Source organism: Polyodon spathula, chromosome 6 (genome assembly GCF_017654505.1).
Source record: "Polyodon spathula isolate WHYD16114869_AA chromosome 6, ASM1765450v1, whole genome shotgun sequence".
NCBI classification, from domain to species: domain Eukaryota; kingdom Metazoa; phylum Chordata; class Actinopteri; order Acipenseriformes; family Polyodontidae; genus Polyodon; species Polyodon spathula.
The window spans coordinates 10,283,014-10,302,837 of NC_054539.1; the positions used below are offsets into that span (position 1 = coordinate 10,283,014).

General features: G+C 37.4%; 1 protein-coding gene across 5 annotated transcripts in view; it reads right to left on the bottom strand.

Moving 5' to 3' along the window:
• Positions 1-14,865, bottom strand: part of LOC121316834 (protein FAM135A-like) — a 51,372-nt gene extending 36,507 nt beyond the window's left edge. For 4 of the 5 annotated variants that reach the window (XM_041252077.1, XM_041252076.1, XM_041252075.1 and 1 more), the window contains exons 1-3: positions 14,567-14,865; positions 11,549-11,650; positions 6,385-6,513 (exon numbers count right to left, since the gene is read on the bottom strand). In XM_041252077.1, coding sequence (XP_041108011.1) covers positions 6,385-6,461 — 77 coding nt within the window. In that variant the 5' untranslated portion in view covers positions 6,462-6,513; positions 11,549-11,650; positions 14,567-14,865. The remainder of the gene's footprint in view (positions 1-6,384; positions 6,514-11,548; positions 11,651-14,566) is intronic. The other variant, XM_041252074.1, reaches the window with a different exon arrangement.
• Positions 14,866-19,824: the final 4,959 nt, after the last annotated feature.

Below are 19,824 nucleotides of genomic sequence, written 5' to 3' on the forward strand. Positions count from 1 at the left end.
CAGGAAATATTTTAGAAGTATTTATTAGTTCTTTTTGACTCTCTTAACAAAGTTGTAGCCATACTGGATCATTTTCTCTACACTTTCAGAGGGGTTACAATACCAAACACATAGAGAAAAACAGAACTTTCACATTTCTTCTAATAACTACTGCTGGATTTTCTTCATGTGAAACTCTATGAAGTGCATTTATTCATCTTATTACTTCTCAGAAAAAAAATGGTTATGCTAAAAATAATATCTGAAATATTAGAAGTAATAACTGAAATCAACAGGAAAGATATGCTGTAGCTGTTGCCTTACTGATTTAGGTGTGTCCCTTCAAAAGATTTTAAAATCAAACATGTATTACCACATTCTTATACTTGAGTTTCACAAAGAACACTCCCTGACAGTGAACTTTAGGAGATGGCTCACTGCAGCTGAGCTCTGGCAAGACATGCAAATTTATGTCCTGCAGTCAGCTGAGTATTTAAAACTATACATACACACACACACGCACCTTTAAACATGTGATTAGGCTAGTGCTCTGTGAGTAATGCATAGTGGCAGAGGGCTGTGGCAATAAAAACTATCTCACCTTAAAAGTCGGCACAGCGCTGACCAACAGCATACATGACATTCACTTTTAGAAAATTTGTCTTAGAGACGATGTTGTTCCTGCGACTTCAGGATAGAATTGTGAAAAATTAAACTGGCAGTCACCTTGAGCAAATTATTAAATACATATCTAGTACATTTTCACAGTAGCAAGCAGGTGCAAACTACAGCTTTAGCTATTCATAATGCAGTCTCTCAGCTATGTGGCCTCCCTGTCTCATACCCTAGCACCATGATAAAAATAGAGTACAGTAAAAAAATTCTCTGTGATCACATTTGTGCTGCCAAAGGTCTGAGAATGCATTGTGACACTCCAGAAATCCTCCAACACTGCAGAGGCTGTGAATACAGGTAAGGCATAATGGCAGTAGGTTAAATTATTGTCTCTCCTTAGTTTTGCATTACCAAGATTTGACTAACAAATGAAATGCTAATTTGTTTAAATAGGGATCAATGTTTATTTTGGGAAATGTCCAATTTAAGGTTCACATCTGTCACTACAAAGAAATGATGACAATACAGTGTTCTCTTGATATAAGGCAGCCCTTTTTACCTTGGAACGGGTTCCTTTTGCCCCATAATACAATTGCACTAGCAGTAGTACAGTAGTTATAAGGCAGAACACAAATTGCATAGTCACAAAACCATGGCTCCCAACTACATTATATAGAACTGTAATTGTTTTCGATGGGGAGTGCGATTACAACAGGATATTGGGATGTCAAGGGATCTTAAAATAAAATATTTAATTTCTGTTTAAAGATTAACACATTTTGTTTTTAGGAGACACAGGGTTATTCCCAGGGTCATAGGGATGAACCCATTTTAATGAACTGCTTTATTCCACTCATTCTATTGTTAACTTTAACAGTATGTTTTGTATCAGGTATCAGGTACCCCCCCCCCCCCCCCCCCCCACCATCTTTACCCCCACTCTTCATGAAAGTCTGGATCCGCCCCTGTAAATTTTCTATAACATTGAAACAGTTTATGAGAAATCAGCAGCACCCCTCACAGTAAACATTAAAGGGTAGATGTACTAAGATGAGCCAGTCGCAGCACAAACATACTGCAATTTGCATTTTCGTTCCGACAATTCGCAAAGTGCACATTGTGTCGTATGTACTAAGAGAAAATATCTTAATGAAGACAGCCACAATATAATAATTTAATCATTATTTGCGTCATTTAGTGAGAACTCTAGCGAGAATTGTGTAACACTTCTTTTAATAAAATTAATAAAATTAAATAGTGAGAGTTGTGTTTTTTTATTTTTTAACTTGGTCTGCTTAGTAGCCTTGACAATTAACACACAATAGATCATGGTCCTATACAGATGACACATGTGTGCAGTCTATTGCTCCCAACACACTGGGAAAACCAGAAATGTCAAGAAATTTGTTCTCAAGGCTTGTAAGTACACCCTGACTTCAGTGAAAATTAGGTACTTGGGTGTTTGTCTCAAATACATTGAGCACAACTGGCAATGCACGAGAAAAAGTGGACTGGGAAATACCAGCAACAATTGTGACTGTTTAAAACATGCTTTCAACTGTTCTTAACAAATTGATGCAATTGTAAGTGTCGCAATTGCCCGCAGCTTTAGTACATGTCATTACAAAATTTTTGATCCCTCACTTGCACTGAGTCTCCACCCTGTTTCTTTAAAAATTTATGCAGGAATGCCAGAATTACATATAAAGCGGAAATAAGAACTGCGGCTGCAAAGCATTCATTAAAACGCTGCTAGCAGCGTTGCGTTTGTTTAGTACATTGCACGCCACACTTCCGACTAGTCTGCATGTGGTCTGCAACAACTTTTATAAGCTCTGTGTGTTTTAAAACCAACTATTTTCACTGTAAGGTATACAACCATCCATACATTTTTAATACAAGTTTTAACTACAACTTCAGGCAATATAATATGCAGCAGCACCAACATATTTTAAAGCTGGATTTTGTGAGTTATTGGAGCAGATTCATCAATGTCTTTGGATGGCTCTGCCAAAGGGAAACCCAGCTTTCATCATTTTAATATACATCTGTTTTAATATAGCACTTTTCATAGTGGACCACCATCACAAAGCGCTTTACAGAGGTAGACTGGGAACTGTACATTATATGCAGAGTCACTTACAATAGGGCATTGATTTAACATCTCATCCACTGGATGGAGCACAAGGAGGTTAAATGACTTGCTCAGGGTCACACAGCGAGTCAGTCAGTGGCAGAGGTGGGATTTGAACCGGTGACCTTCTGGTTACAAGCCCTGGACTTTAACCACTGGACCACACTGTCTCCTTACATGGTACTTTTTCTAGACGTTTCAATTATTTTGTCCAACATCGTATATACAAAGGTTTGCAGTATGCACACACAGTTCTCAGACAAAATATAGTAAACAGATTGTCAAATGTCAAATCAGATTGTCAGCTGTGTTATAGTTCTGCCAATGACATATCTACAGCCTTTAGTTCTGACAAACTAAACAGGGGGAATAATTAACAACTTAACATAATGATGACATATTTTAATGGACTCTTAAAATGTTGCTTTCTTTCCATTGTATGATACCAAACCTTACTCCTCTGAACAATTTCTGGGCTGCAATACATTATTTTTTTATTTTAAAAGATACAATATTGCATTCCTATCACCGATAGATACATATACAACATTCAAAACTAAACCCTTAAAAATCTTATGTTACATTTATTTGCATATTGGGAATGCTGGATAGCTCAGCTAAAATATAACAGATACTTGCTTTCCCAAGTTACCCTGAAGGGACTTATAGCTGGGTGGGGCAGAAACTCAACAACCTGAGAATACTTTACATACAGCTCCAAAACAATCTTGTTAAATAAACATATAAGAAATACACTGATGCAACCTGCTGATGCTTATACTGTAGCTAATATTCACTACTGCCTCAGAACACAACATTAATAGGATTGTGTTGTAATGCACTTATGAATTGGTAGAACGACTGAACACCGCTTAAGCCAAGAAAGGGTTATAACTAGCGCTGGGACAAACACAGAGGATTTTCATTTTCATGTTCAGGTATTCGTTCATAATTTAAAAATTCATTTGTAAATTTGTTTGTTTTTCAAAAAGTAATAAAATCCATTATATTGCTCTGAACACAGGCAGAGACAGCATATTAGCAGGGGCAGGGAGCGTGCGTGGCTGTTGCCTCTGTGTGTGTGCCTTTATTTTACAGGTCATGAAGGGCAAGGTAATGTTGCCTTCATTGGGCATGAAATTTCAGGGGCACGAAGGCAGTTCTAGGGGGGCAGAAAGGCAAAACATAAATCCAACCCAAGCGTACCAAGGCGATTTCATACAGATAGTTTACTATGTTGATGAAACTTGAATTAAAAACAAACAGAAATCAATGTTTTCTGAGTGATTCACACACTATTTATTACAGAAATAAAATACAGGTCAATTTTCCATTAAAAATAAAATGGTATAAAAAAATCCAATTTAAATTCATAATGAAAAAATAAAGGGTAATTTGGCAAAAAATATTCAGAGTATTTTTACTAAACTCTGTCAGTTTTCATAACATAATAACATGAGGTTTACTTGTGCCTTTTTATAGCTGAACAAGCAAATGAAAACTGAAATTTAACTTTAAAACACTTCAAATAAAACAAATGTGGAAATGGAATTGTAAAACAAATGGGGAAAAAACTCACTGTTTTGGGTATTACATTCCACATAACAAAGTCGCAACTAAAAATATATACAATCAATATAACAATCATCATCACTACACAACATTTCCAGCAAGTTGGGCACTGTTTAAGCGAGTCATTTCAGAAAGAAGTGCTTGCCTTTTTTCTGTCCCATGAGATTCTGGTATCTGGTCTCTTCGTAAAATGCTTATTACAATAGCTTTACTACCAAGACCACTCTGGTTGTGAGCAAAGGTCAGAACCAGTGTTTGGCTGTCATCTCATCTCCTGTTCTAGATGACTAACCAGAAGCCTGGTTATTCCAAACTGCCATTCAGGTACTTTGCGTAGGTTATTTATTAATTCATATATTTTTTTACATTAAGGTAATGTTACTGTGTTACCATGTTTGGTTTATTAAAATTATCAACCACAAAAAACATCAGGCAGACTGGAAAATATAGCTGGACAGAGTCCCTGTTTTTGGACTGCAAATAAGTCTTCAGTCAAGTTTTGAAGTGTTTTAAGCTGTTATCCAAATAAATTACAATTTAAGTTCCGTATTGCCACAGGAAGGATCTAACACTAGTGTTTACCTGAAAATCAGCACATTCACGCACCCACCCATCTATATCATTAGAGATTAACTGGGAGCTTAAGTGACTTGCTCAGGGTCACACAGTGAGTCAGTAGCTGAGGTGGGATTTGAACCGGGGACCTCCTGGTTACAAACCACTTTCTTTAAGCACTGGACCATACAGCCTAGTTTAACCATTGTGAATGTAGACAAACAGAAGCTGCTTCATCTGCTATATTCATCATTGCTCCCAGTGTGAGGAAGGACAGGATGCTTTGGTCACGCCACCTCCTTTTCCCTGAACAGTTGGTTTTGTTGTTCTCCAGTATCCTGCTAAAATGTTTACTACTACATTTCCAATTGCTGAACATTTATCTGCATTGATAAAGTTCTTGTTATACAAGTAATTTTAACCTGCTAGCCTAATTGCTAACTTTGCCTTGAATGAGGATTACCTGCAAGCAGATACTGAAGTACTTAATCATTTTAGTGACACTGATATATAATTTAAATAAAGCCCTCTGAATATCACTGATTCATGGCAGAAATTCCACCAGAAAGCAAAAGGCTAGACATATGTATCTGAATATTTCAATGAATGTTGCTCGACGTATTCGAAGGTAAAAATCCATGTCCGTGTCTGCCAGAAATTACATTTTGCCAACTAGAGCGACAGTTTCTAAAATGGCAAGTGACAAAAGGGCTCCACATTATTAATAATAATAATAATATTATATATATATATATATATATATATATATATATATATATATATATATATATATATATATATATATATATATGTGTGTGTGTGTTGTGTGTGTGTGTGTGTGTGTGTGTGTGTGTTTTTTTTTTTTTTTTTTTTTTTAAACAACAGAGGAACTCAGCTTTTGACAGCAAGAAGTAAACAGTCCAGATTAGGATACGCACACAACCCAAGCTGCCAAACAGTGATCTCTACCTAAAATCACAGGTGCTGCTTCAGATTTTGGAAGTCACATAATCAGGGGATAAAGCAGCAGTTACACAACCCAAGCTGCCAAATAGTGATCTCTACCTAAAATCACAGGTGCTGCTTCAGATTTTGGAAGTCACATAATCAGGGGATAAAGCAGCAGTTACAGTGTGAGACTCAAATGCCTCACAGTTTTCAAACACTGGCCCAGCTTGTAAGAGGAATGTTATGCATAATGATCAAAGTTTTTTTTTTGTTGTGATCCTATATTCTGTTATGTGGAATGCAATAAAACAAATCAAACTGACAAATCTCCCCACACAAGAAAACAATGTTTAACTTAAATTACTATATGACATCCTTTGTTCTGCAATTAATTCAGTGGGGGTAAAATAAGGCCTTTTACTTTAATACAGCGTTACATATAAGGGTTCTGATTACGTCTGAATAAACATTCATCCCAGCACTAGGTATACAAGTAGTGGGTTGGGAAAAAAAAACAAATAAATAAATAAATAAGATACATTAACAGTGCAGCATTTATTGATTTTTTGCTCTGCACTTACCCTCTCTGGAACAGATCCACATTGTAGAACTTGCGAAGCTCCACAGAGAACTCCACTGTTGCCTGCACCTCACTCATGGTTTAATGGAGAAGTAGAAGATAAGTGCTGTTTACATCCCTGGCTTCATACCTGTGAGAAGAAATTCCTGTATCAAATCATAAGCATCACTAAAACATGAATTTAAGAAGATTCTTAATACATCATCTTATATTTATTCCAAAACTCTATATGCATTACAAAAATGCACCTAATTTCAGGGTGGCCGTGAGGCAACAAACAAAGCTATATTATGATCCTATTGTGCAGGTCACACAATTGATGGTACTGTATGTGCATCATAGCAAAGAAATCATCAAAGAGTTCACAGAGAAAAAAAAATCTGGTAAAGATTTTGCCTTGGATAAAGGCTAGGTCTTTCAAGGAGTGTCTTGCAAATTATTATTTTCATTTTGGTGACTAAGAGCTGGAGTTTCTTAGCACACGGGAGGTGATACTTGCATTGTGTCACAACAGCAACATAAATACAGTAATCCGTCACAAATCCGACTGAGGTAGGACCAGAGTAAGGGCGGATATGCAAAAAGGCAGATGAATGGATCCTGTTTTAAATACCATTATACACAGCTGTAACAACTGCTAGTCACACAATTACTGTTTTGAGAGTCCGTTTTTATTAAGGAGCTCCACCAAATCCCTTGTTTAGAAAGATACAGGGTACTAATGCTTGTGACAGGGTAGCCGTCTGCCGTGTGGGTGTGTGCATTCCTGCTGAGTGATGGACAGGAGATGGAGACAGAGGTTGAAGTTGATACACCCCACAGGCGAATAGGATTTATTTACATATCGACATACTGAACAGCTCACGTTACACTACCAGCAATAGCATCGCATGGATCACATTGTAAAAAGTGTTGAATTTAAATCAAGGGAAGTAATGTTAAAACTGTACAATGTATTAGTAAAACCTCATTTTGAATATTGTGTTCAGTTCTGGTCACCTCGCTACAAAAAGGATTTGCTGCTAGAAAGAGTGCAAAGAAGTGCAACCAGAATTATTCCAGGTTTAAAAGGCATGTCATATGCAGACAGGCTAAAAGAATTGAATTTATTCAGTCTTGAACAAAGAAGACTACGCAGCGACCTAATTCAAGCATTCAAAATTCTAAAAGGTATTGACAATGTCGACCCAAGGGACTTTTTCGACCTGAAAAAAGAAACAAGGACCAGGGGTCACAAATGGAGATTAGACAAAGGGGCATTCAGAACAGAAAATAGGAGGCACTTTTTTACACAGAGAATCGTGAGGGTCTGGAATCAACTCCCTAGTAATGCTGCTGAAGCTGACACCCTGGGATCCTTCAAGAAGCTGCTTGATGAGATTCTGGGATCAGTAAGCTACTAACAACCAAACGAGCAAGATAGGCCAAATGGCCTCCTCTCGTTTGTAAACTTCTTATGTTCTAATGTTCTAACACTATACGGAAACTTTGGTAGGATCTACAGTCTCTGTTCAACAATAAACTAACGCTGCTGAAGAGACTGATCATGGCGGATAAATGGCTAGAGTGGATATGTGACAGGCGGATATGTGACCGCAGTCTGTAAAACGTACTGCACCTGAATATTGTATTGTATTTAACATGCAGTCTGGTTTATGACATTGCTTCTACTACAAATTATATTGCGTTGTTTTGCTGTACCTGTGCATCACCAGCAGTTGTAAGATATTCATGTTTTACTTTTACCGAAGAGATTAATATTTTCTACCAAAAAATTACATCTGGAAGTCAATAATCTTTACAAATACTGTTAAAAATAAAGTAATTTACCTTAACAGAAAATTACTGTGGTTTGTGAAATGTGAAAATGTAACATACAGTACATGTACAGTACACGAAGAATATTAAATACTTATTGCATCTAATGTTCATGTAGTTAGTGTGTGATTAAATTGACATAAACAGTTATGAAGACAGAATTAGCCTGAACAATCACAAGCCAGAAATGTATTAGAATATCTGTTAATTTGCAAAACGTTATCAAAATCATTATATGTAACACTATTAAAGTTGAAAAATATCCCAGAAGTAAGAAAGGCCTGACTTTACCCCTGTGAATTAATAACAAGACAAAGGATGCCATACAGTTGTTACAGTTCAAAAGCAAAATAAAATCTTGTGTGCATTTCAGGTAAAAAAATAAAGTAGACAATGCACATTTTTGTAACATTGCCTTACAAATCTACAGTAATTAGTCATATTTAATGAACTCCTGTCCAATATATGTGAATCCTTAGCAGGTCATTGTTGGAACAGCGGTTTTGGTTCTTGGTCTATGGTAGTTTGAGAGAGGCGAAAACAGACACTATTTTGACCTATTTGTGAATAACGGATTTACTTCAAAAGTAGATTAGCTGATTAATTCTAAAAAATGTATCCTAATACGATTAATCAGTTCTACTGCTGTCTTGAAAAAGTCAAAAAGAGAGAATCAGCTTGGTATTCTAGGAGCTTGATTGACCTGGAGGTCAAAGGTTTCCCACAAACCTTGCAAAAGCCTTAATCTACCTGTGTTACAATGACCTCCAAAACCTACTTAGTTTTACAGGTATGACGTGTGAAACATTAAATCATAATTCTAGTAACCGCTCCGCACTTTGCGGGCTGAGGTGTTAGTGGCTCTGGAGCCAGAGCCAGCTAAAGGCAGCTGGAGATGGAGCAGCTCTGGAGTGGCTCTGGAGCTGGAGCAGGGGTTGCTGGAGCAACTTCGAGCTGGAGCAGCTCTGGAACCAGTCTGGAGCTGGAGTAGGGGCTGCTGGAGCCAGAGCAGCTCTGGAGCCAACCTAGAGCTGGAGCAAGGGCTCATGAAGCCTGCCTGGAGCTGGAGCAGGGGCTACTGGAGCCATCTGGAGCAGAAGCAGGGGCTGCTGGAGCCAGCCTGGAGCTGAAGCAGGGGCTGCTGGAGCCAGCCTGGAGCTGGAGCAGGGGCTGCTGGAGCCAGTCTGGAGCTGAAGCAGGGGCTGACGGAGCCATCTGGAGCTGGAGCAGGGGCTGCTGGAGCCAGCCTGGAGCTGGAGCAGGGGCTGCTGGAGCCAGCCTGGAGCTGGAGCAGGGGCTGCTGGAGCCAGCCTGGAGCTGGAGCAGGAGCTGGAGCAGGGGCTGCTGGAGCCAGCCTGGAGCTGGAGCAGGGGCTGCTGGAGCCAGCCTGGAGCTGGAGCAGGGGCTGCTGGAGCCAGCCTGGAGCTGGAGCAGGGGCTGCTGGAGCTGGAGCTGGAGCAGGGGCTGCTGGAGCATCCTGGAGCTGCTGGAGCCAGCCTGGAGCTGGAGCAGGGGCTGCTGGAGCCAGCCTGGAGCTGGAGCAGGGGCTGCTGGAGCCAGCCTGGAGCTGGAGCAGGGGCTGCTGGAGCCAGCCTGGAGCTGGAGCAGGGGCTGCTGGAGCCAGCCTGGAGCTGGAGCAGGGGCTGCTGGAGCCAGCCTGGAGCTGGAGCAGGGGCTGCTGGAGCTGGAGCTGGAGCAGCAGGGGCTGCCTGGAGCTGGAGCAGCTCTGGAGCCAGCCTGGAGCAGGGGCTGCTGGAGCCAGCCTGGAGCTGGAGCAGGGGCTGCTGGAGCCAGCCTGGAGCTGGAGCAGGGGCTGCTGGAGCCAGAGCAGCTCTGGAGCCACCTGGAGCAGGAGCAGGGGCTGCTGGAGCCAATCTGGAGCTGGAGCAGGGGCTGCTGGAGCTAGTCTGGAGCTGCAGCAGGGGCTGCTGGAGCCACCTGGAGCTGAAGCAGGGCTGCTGGAGCCACCTGGAGCTGGAGAAGCTCGGAATCAGCCTGCAGCTGAATGGCTGTTTAGAAGGCTTGCTCAAGATACTGTAGTCTCCTTGCAGCCTAAAAAAAACCCTACAGAAGCAGTATTACAATATAAATTTTCATAACACTCAGTTTCATTTGAAGGAAAACAATAAAAAGACAAAATAGCATTCACAAAGCTGAAGATCGCACACTGCAGCTAAGAGATAAAATTAGTTCAATGAATTGTTTAAGGAAAGGCACAAAAAGTATAATAAGGCCAAGTCTCCACGGTTCATTTTTATAGTCATGACCTTCTTGTAGCAAAAGTTCCACATAGTGATACACGAACATACACAAACTAAAGAAACCCTGGCAGTAACTCCAAACTCCTGCAAGTCTAACCCAGATTGGAGTTTTCAATGCACAATGATTAAAGCATGACGACTCCAGTGTCATGAGTGTACACTGTACATTTACCAGAGCAGATATTTTGGAATTTAAGGTCTAAATCAACAGAATACTATACAACATGCACGCCATTGACAGCAGCCCACAGCAAACACTGCAGTTCATTAGTAAGTATACATAAACAGGCTTTGTGGTATGTTTAGACAGAAAAGAGGTAACTAACACAGGAACAACTTTGTATGATGGTTTAAACTGAAACTCACTACAGTAGATCTCACATCCCTATTGTTCACTGTAAATACAAACAGAAGTGTGCTTTAACACAACCCAACAGCTTTTACCCTTTTGAGCAGCAATAGATATGGAAGTAAAAAAGCATCAACTACTAACATTTTGAAGAAGAAAAAAACATATTAAAACAAATAAGACAAGACTAAAACAAAAAATAGTATGAAATGTAAATGTTTTCTAGATATTAAAAATGTAGGCCCTGGAAGCTGCAGTGTTGAGTTTCCATTGAAGAGTTCAAACATTTAACAAATAAAACAGAAAGCCTAAAATGTGTCCCAATTTGTTCCTATCTACTGAAGGACTTGCATCCATCACACTTGGGGGCCATTCCAGAAACTGGCTAGTTTGCTGTATTGCTAGTCAGCAATATCAAACAATGTTCAAGATTTTTCTGTTTAACAAAATAAATTTGCAAATGAAAAAGTAATTTGGCTTGTCAGTAGTTTGGTATTGATTGGCTAATCCAATGTAACAAATCCATTCAATACTTCCACCATTCTGTCCCAAGTCTGTCTCTACTCAATTTCCAAATGGTTCCTTTAGTCCTGGTCTCTGTTTTGGAGGATGGGGGGTGGGGTGGGGCTTGGCTTTATGTGGAAGACATTTTTGCTATGTAATTGTTTACTTTAATTGGGAGTGTGATCATTTTATTAAGATGCATTTTGTATAGTAACCTAAATTGTTCCACTTACCTATTGTACCTCCTGTAAACATGGTTACATCTTATCATGACGAATGACAATTCTTCCTGTTTCTGTTATCCATAACGCTGGTCATAGGCACATTCTTTACAACTGAAGAAAACAAAACATCATCGATGTTCATCCAAATCTAAACTGAACTTCACTGCATATTTTCTTTTACATTTGTTTAACATAAATACACACATTGCAGCTGGGGCAAAAGCAAACTTAAAGTAAATTATAATCCTGCAGGTGCAAATGCTATTAAGGACTTGGCGTTTAGGGTTAGGAACATTTTCTCCAGAGTCCTGCAATTCAACAGAGATTTAATTTTGACTTTACATAAAGAACAAAATAGTAAAGCAAGTAATTTGATTACTACAGTAACATTCTAAAATATGCTTTTTTTTTTTTTTTTCTTTAAAAGGAAGCTGGTATTTTGGATGAAGAAGCCATTCTTATTGTCTTAGTTTTTGTTTCTTCAGACAAACCAACATCCTATTTCTCTGCGCCTCGACAGAGGAAATGCAGCCCTGTGGGTTTCAGGGGTCTAGAGGGAACACTTTTCTCCCAGTGACGATTTCTGATAAAGGCACACCCTATTTTAAGAATTCGTTTTAATTGTCCGTGTTTTACCTGAAGTCTTTTCTTTTTTTGAAAGAAGGTAATGAATGTAAAGGAATGTAACGAAAAACAAGACTGTAAGAAAGTTTCACCCAATCCTAAGTTTTTTTTGTTTTTGTTTTTTTTTTTTTAGCCTAATTTAGAAAATGTTTAGTGATAACCAGCTCAGGTATGTCGAATTACAGTAAGGTCCCATGAACGAATAGTTCAAGCTGTTACAGCATGCAAATATCAGCCTTATTTACTATCACAGGTATATTTGAGCATTATGTCATGCAACACTTAGGAAAAATCCCATCCTGTAGCACTTGTTAGAACAGGTTTCTTTGTGGTCCAAGGATCAGATTACTTAATTTTCTTTCACTATCGTAACTAGGGAAATGTTTTTTACAGTATGTGTGGGTAAACAAATTATTATAACCAGGACCTCCAAATGAAGTAGGCGTCATCAGTATTCAAAGCCCACAAATGTGACCTTGGCCAAGCTAAACTAAGAATGCCTTGATTTTTGTTTTCTTTTATGGGTTTGTAGTAGTTTATCACATGGTATATAGTAAATGATTCCCACAATCATGCTATTAGCCAAATACCACTATCTCCCTTTACCCAAAATGTGTATTGAACCCAAGTCAACACAGTATTTTCCTGACTTTATTGTATTAAGCGACACATTTATCATTTGATGATGTAATTTATAATCAATTAAAAAGTATTAAATTAATAAAAAAAAAAACAAAAAAAAAAACAGATTAGAAGTACATTTTACTTTGCCCGAAAACACCTTGGACATCGGTAACTTAATAAATATAATTTGCTTACTCTAAATGCGAGCAGTTTTTTACAGGTACATGTGAGGAACAGAAGTGGTACATCATCAGAATGTGGCACGTACCAAAAGTTGACTCATGTAATGTCAGAAAGCAGTACTTTGTCACACTGAAAGCGGTATGCTGTCAGATTTGGGTACAGGTGCAATCAATTGCAATCTGATGGCTGTTTTCCTACTGTCAAACAGAGGTACATTTACCATTATATAATTAATGCCTATGAACATATATATATATATATATATATATATATATATATATATATATATATATATATATATATATATATATATATATATATATATATACACACACACACACACACAACTGACAAGACAAAATGAGAAGTCTACCGCAAAGTTACACAAGTAAAAAAATATGTACAAGACAAATGTATTGCATATGATAAATATTTGCATATCTATTTTCTTAATGGTGGAAAAATATGATAAATATGTATAAATATGATTACATGAACAAATATGTAAAAGACTGGAAATATGATAAATTTAAAAAAAAAGAAAAAGATTTAAAAGACCATACTATTTTCTTAATGGTGGAAAAAATGACACATTACATTAACAACGATGTAAAAGACTGGAAATAATGATACTGTACATTCAATTTAAAAAGATGTAAAAGACCGAAAAACACCATAACGTACCAGATTTGAATGGGTGCTTCCTTGCTTTCATAGCTGAAGTTGCTTAGGTATACGCGACTGCATACCACTTTACCGCATACCTGAAAATAACACTACACCTGTCTATCCTGTAGTGGCATTGCCGTTGTGATATTAAGGCTTTGATTGAAAACGTTTTCAGTTTAAATTAATGTGGTACTATAGGGTGTAGGCTACATGCGAATAGTCTTCAAACACGCGAATCCATTCGGGTATTATTTAATCATTTAATAAACAAATAAATAATATATATATATATATATATATATATATATATATATATATATATATATATATCTATATTATATATATATATATATCTAGGAATAGCTCACCATGGAATTTCCAAAAGGAACCTCTCGCAAATAAAAGTTGTGAAAATACAACTGACAGAAACACAGAAAAAAGCAGTCGTATCTGCGAGATCAAGCATGGTACATTCAGACTGTAATGTTAAAAACATGCATTAGAAATGGCTGCAACATAACATAAACAAAGTCAGTGTTGTCGATTCTACAGCTAATTCAATTCAGAAAGATAGGTGGGTAACAAAATTGCACAGGCACATTATTTTAACATAACGCTTCACGTTAATACTGTTTTGCTTAGCATGTAGCAGTGTGTGCACAGGCGCTCGCAATATACAGTAGCGTAAAAAAAGTGTCCAGTTTCTAGGTATTTATTTTTATATTTAAAAACTCTAATTTAGACGTGAGGTATTTCGGTTTCAAATCACTATAAACCAGTCGCTGTCAACCAAAAACAGGAGAACCACAAAAGACACTGTCTTCGCAAAACAACAATTATGTGGACATGAAGTTAAATACAACAATTAAAAAAAACCCGTCTAGATCAACATACCTGTCTTAGCAACCCTACAAAGAAAGCGCTTACCAGTATTACTAAGAAGCCGTCCATTGGCCGCAGCCGAGGCACCGAGCTAAATTTTATCCGGTGGCTGATGCCAGAGTCTCTCTCTCCGGCTTTTCAGTTTACACAGACTCACTGTCAGGAAAATGGATAATACCTTTCTTCCAAATTCCGGTTTTCAGGCAGTGAATTAAAAACGCGTTTGTTTACAGAGATCTACCCTTGCACAGTAATAGCAACCAGTTTCCTTTGTGAAAAACATGAATATCCGAAGATAGATTCAAGCCGCAGTCTTACTGTATTACAGTAGGCAGAGTGGTTACTCTTTCTGCACCTCATTGCATTGACGGGGGGGGAGGAGCTTAGCAATGGAATACAAGCATCAAGCAACAATTATGATGTATACACGGTGTAAGTACACAGCACCATTTCTTCATTACATCAACAGACACAAAACGGGCAAACATATCAACAAAAATGTACTTTTTAAAACTGATCTGCACTAATTGGTACAAGTTGTCCAGTTGCTACTTTAAAAACACAATTTACTGACATTTTTTTGTGTTAGGGAGAACATAACTGGATGGCAAGGTCAGAGCATGAAAAACATTGAGATTTTAAAAATGTTATTTAAATGCAATATGAATCCTTGTCGTCTCTTGGGTGTGAATGCTTAAAATTGAGAGGCCAAACTTTCCAAAATGAGTCATGAGACATAGTAGTCCTAGTTTCTGGATTTACAGGCAAAGTAGTTATATTTGATTTCTAAAACCATATAGAGTATAGGTCCAGTGTTTTAGGAGGCATACATGTACCATTGTGTAATGATCTAGAAATAACATAGCAGTGCTGACTGTGTTAGCTCTATATTTTGTCTCAGTTGGACAGTGGTGATTCAACTGATATAGGGGAGATGGGGAACTAACCTGGGTTTACACACAAGGTCTATGAAAACCAAAACATCAGTCTGTCCCCTCTGGGTTATTTAAATCAACATTACCTGTCTGATGAGCAAAACCTTTTCCTGCCTTTTTTCTCAGTGGCAGAAACATAATTTATTGTTATCAATATTTATGCTATTTAGACAATGACCAAAAGCACAAGCAAAAATTTATACAGCAGGTGAAAATATTTTTTGTAAAATAACTTATTAAATAGTCGAGTAGAAATATCTCGTTTTTATAGCACTAGGTCGATTTTCTGTTTGATTGGCATTTTTCTGTGATGAAAGATCTGTTTTGTGTTGGTACAGCATTCAAAAAATGTTTTAAAAAATACCATAAGTTCAGGTCTTGGATAAATCCAAAAGAAAGGTTTTTCAACCACTCACCAGTTGTAATTAAGTATTGTTCTCCCAATAAAAAGTTGTAGAGGCCCCAGCATTAGACAAAGTCACTGGAGCAGGAGCCAAATCCTATATCCTCTATAAATTTAAGGTGTACTAGCACATACAATTTAGTTTCATATATGTAACCTTAGTACTGGGCATTTACATGACAGTTTATTTTGATCTCTTTTTATTGGTGAACATCAGTAAAGCCTTACAGTGTTTGTTTCTGGTACAGTAAAGGTTCAATTAAATTAAGTCAGTTCTGTTCATTATAAAGTCCAACATATGAATGTTTGTCTCAAGTAAATGTATTATTAAACTTTCATCTAGTAACTGATCAAAGAAGCAATTGATTTTGCAGTATACTGTATGATAACTTACCCACATCTCAGATACTTACTGTAAAGTTTTAGGAATGTCAGATGTAAGGATTTCTTTAGTTTGATTGTCATCTTGTAACCTAGGGCTAGTTTCACAAAGCGGTTCTAGGTAGCAGACTGCTAAATCCAATTCATTTTCATAAAAAAAAAAAAGAAAAAGAAAAAAACACATTTATCTTTTAATCATATAGACTTGGCGAGTGAATTTATTATTTTTTTTTAAACAGGTACAAATAGGATAGCTTGCTAGCTAGCAGCCTGCTGCTTTGTGAAACTGGCCCAAGTTGTTTTAATGTATTATTTTGAAATAGTCATTCTCCACAGATATTCAGATAAACCAACATTTGTATAAATATACCACATTTGTTAGCTGTGTAGCTCCTTTTAAAATATGATCCTGTTTACAAAACTTGCTACATCTGTGCTCATTGTATGACCTTATCTCAAATGTTACCATGTGCTGGCCAGTTTAAACATCTGCTTTCTTTCACTTCAGCACAAGATGGTGGCACACAGAACAATGGATGCAAAAAGTTGTGCTTGGAGTGGTGTACCCTTAACGGTATCCCGTCAATTTGTCACAAACTTTACATCACCAACAATTCATCACCAGCGACAATTCATCAGAAACTTCTCATCACAAACTTTACATCACCAACAATTCATCACCAGCGACAATTCATCAGAAACTTCTCATCACAAACTTTACATCACCAACAATTCATCACCAGCGACAATTCATCACGGGAAACTTTCATCACAAACTTTACATCACCAACAATTCATCACCAGCGACAATTCATCAGAAACTTCTCATCACAAACTTTTCATCACCAACAGTTCATCACCAGTGACAATTCATCACGGACAATAATTCACCGATTAAGGCCACAATATATCATAAAAGCTGTGCTAAAAACAAATAGAGCTATAATAAATCGTAAATAACAGATACAGTACGCATTCACTTACAAATTATATAAATAAAACCCATAATGTACTAACTTTTAATAGTTTGTGGCCACCCAACTAACAAACAAACAAGCAAAAAAAAACCCCAAAAAATGACCATGTCTGTTATTCGTTACAAGATACAGGAACCTTCCATTCCAGGTCTTCAAAATCATGTTCTTAATTGCTTAATTGAACCAATTAAACTTCTATTCGGGTACAAAAAGCAGTACATTGTTTCATTATACTGTACCTTTTAAAACTGTAACAGAAGGGCCTTCTGGGACCAGATAGGAACACGCCTAAACAAACATGAGTGTTAGATACTGCAGCTTTAACATAACTTTGTGATGATGTGGGTTACTCCATTCACTGAAAAGCAGGGGTCCCTTATTGTGCAAAAGTTATTACTCTAGCACTTTAATACTTGTGTTGTTATTGCCACATACATCTTTTTCAAATATTTTGTTTAAATTTGTTATGTGAAAATTAAAAGCAAGTGGATACCTCCTTTTTTAAAAATGTTTTTGCCTTTTTGTGATTTCTATATAAAGTTTGTTTGGTGGTCAAATGCAGATTCTCCTCTAAGCAGCAGTGAAACTGTATTTTTCCCACCGAAAGCTTTGTTCACATAATAGAAATGACAACACAGCAGTGAACAGTAAACACTTTATTATTTGCTTACAGGGCAATTAAACAAATGCTTTGAAGCTATGTGGAATTTCAGCATGAAAGTATAGGTTTGTATTCGTATAGTAATGCACTGATTAAGGGAGTTCAACTATCATTTTTTTATTATTTTCAGAAATATGTTTACTTTGAACCTAAAAATGCATGTTCTGTTTTGCGTATATCCAAGTTGCCACTGAAATTCCTTTCCAGTACTGACGGGTTCTGCTGTCTTCATTTCGCTCTGCAAGCACACATAAAATGGCTTCCAATAGACATAACTATTCACTCCAAGGCTTAACATGTTCTATGAGTACAGACACTTTGTTTAGGACACTTCTTCCATGAATCTGGATTTGGATGCTGATTTGTCCCAGCCTGCAAACATAACTGAGACCAACTCAGTTATTTTGCTGTGAAAATGTGACAATGCACAATACATTTTCTGCTGCTGTAAGGTTTTCTTAGGCCTACCAAAGGAAATGGAGCACATTCCAGAACATAAAACCGAATTCCTGTTCCTAAAATTTGGACAGGTTTGCAATTATTTTTCTTTTTGGAAAAGATATTTATATCTAATTATTTAACTCTTTCATTGGGTAATATTTACTTTACTAAACATGACCTGATTTTTATCTTGGGTATAGGCTTTAGAAATTACAAACACATTAGGATTTTTAACATATCAATATATTATTAATATGTAAGAAACTAGCCATTTACTTGGGTCTGTTTTTCACAATACACTATTCTATTCATTTTAACTTTATGGAATATAAGTATATTAATTTTTTATTTAATTTCTTTGTTTAATTTTTTTAAAAATGTAATAATTTATTGTTCAAAAAGAACACAGAGCAGAAGATAACCATTCTAAATTTTGATACTCTTTGTTTTTGGGCACTGCTTCAGTGTGACATGTCCCTTGTCACATGATAAATGTCAATATTTTGGTTTTGGTTTTGTTTGGAAGGGATAGGGTTAACACATGTGAGAATGTGGCCAGGCTAATTGGATAAGTGATTGACATAGCCTGGTCACATGTATAACAAAGGCGCTGAGAAGGTACTCCACAGTTCAGCTTAGGATTGAAGGAGGGTGCCTGTGTGTGTGTCTGTGTATTTGGCTGTCTGATGTCCTGGTCACTGAGCTAGCTAATGGCTTATGAAACTCCTGACCCTGCATAATGGGGCCAGCACCCTTTGATTTATATTTTGATTTATATTTTGTTGGTAATTATGTGCAATTAAAAAAAGAATAATTAAGTATGAGCTGCACTTATTGTGACTCCTGCTTTTGCCTGCCTAGCCTTCTGACATCCTGCCGTGTTTATGCTGCAACAAAGATCATATGCTTCGCAGTTTCCAAACAAGCATCTGGGGGTGAATGCCCGCCTGCCTATTAAAATCACTCCTGCTGTGCAGCACCTACAGTAACCACTCAAATAAACTCACTCCAGGATATTCTGAAGCTGATATCGATTGTACTAATGGTAACTGATTTCAGATCTTAGAGCTGGCCAGTTGAATAAAGTTTGTTCTCCTCCCAAACACATATTTCAATTTGTTTTCATAAAAGGTTTTAAACCCACATAACTTCAACACTGAGTTTCCCCAGTTACTTAAGAGACTTAAGAGTTCATATTTCATTATGATAGATTAGCTAGCCAGTTTTTGCAAGGGCTGTTTGACAGTGGATTAATGTGTATGCATTAAAGTCAAATAAACAAGCAAATAACTCTGAGGTAACTTTGTTCTGTCTCAGTCTATAGTATAGTAGACAGTAGTCTATAGTAATTACCCTGTGGGGGACCATAGTGTCCTACACAGTCTCACATATCCTGTGTCTCAAATAGGATTGCTGTGCTGGATAGTCTGTCCCCATGTCTATGGTAGGAACACTACCCAACCACCCCAATACTTTTAAGTCAATGCTAGATTCTACTGTTATTG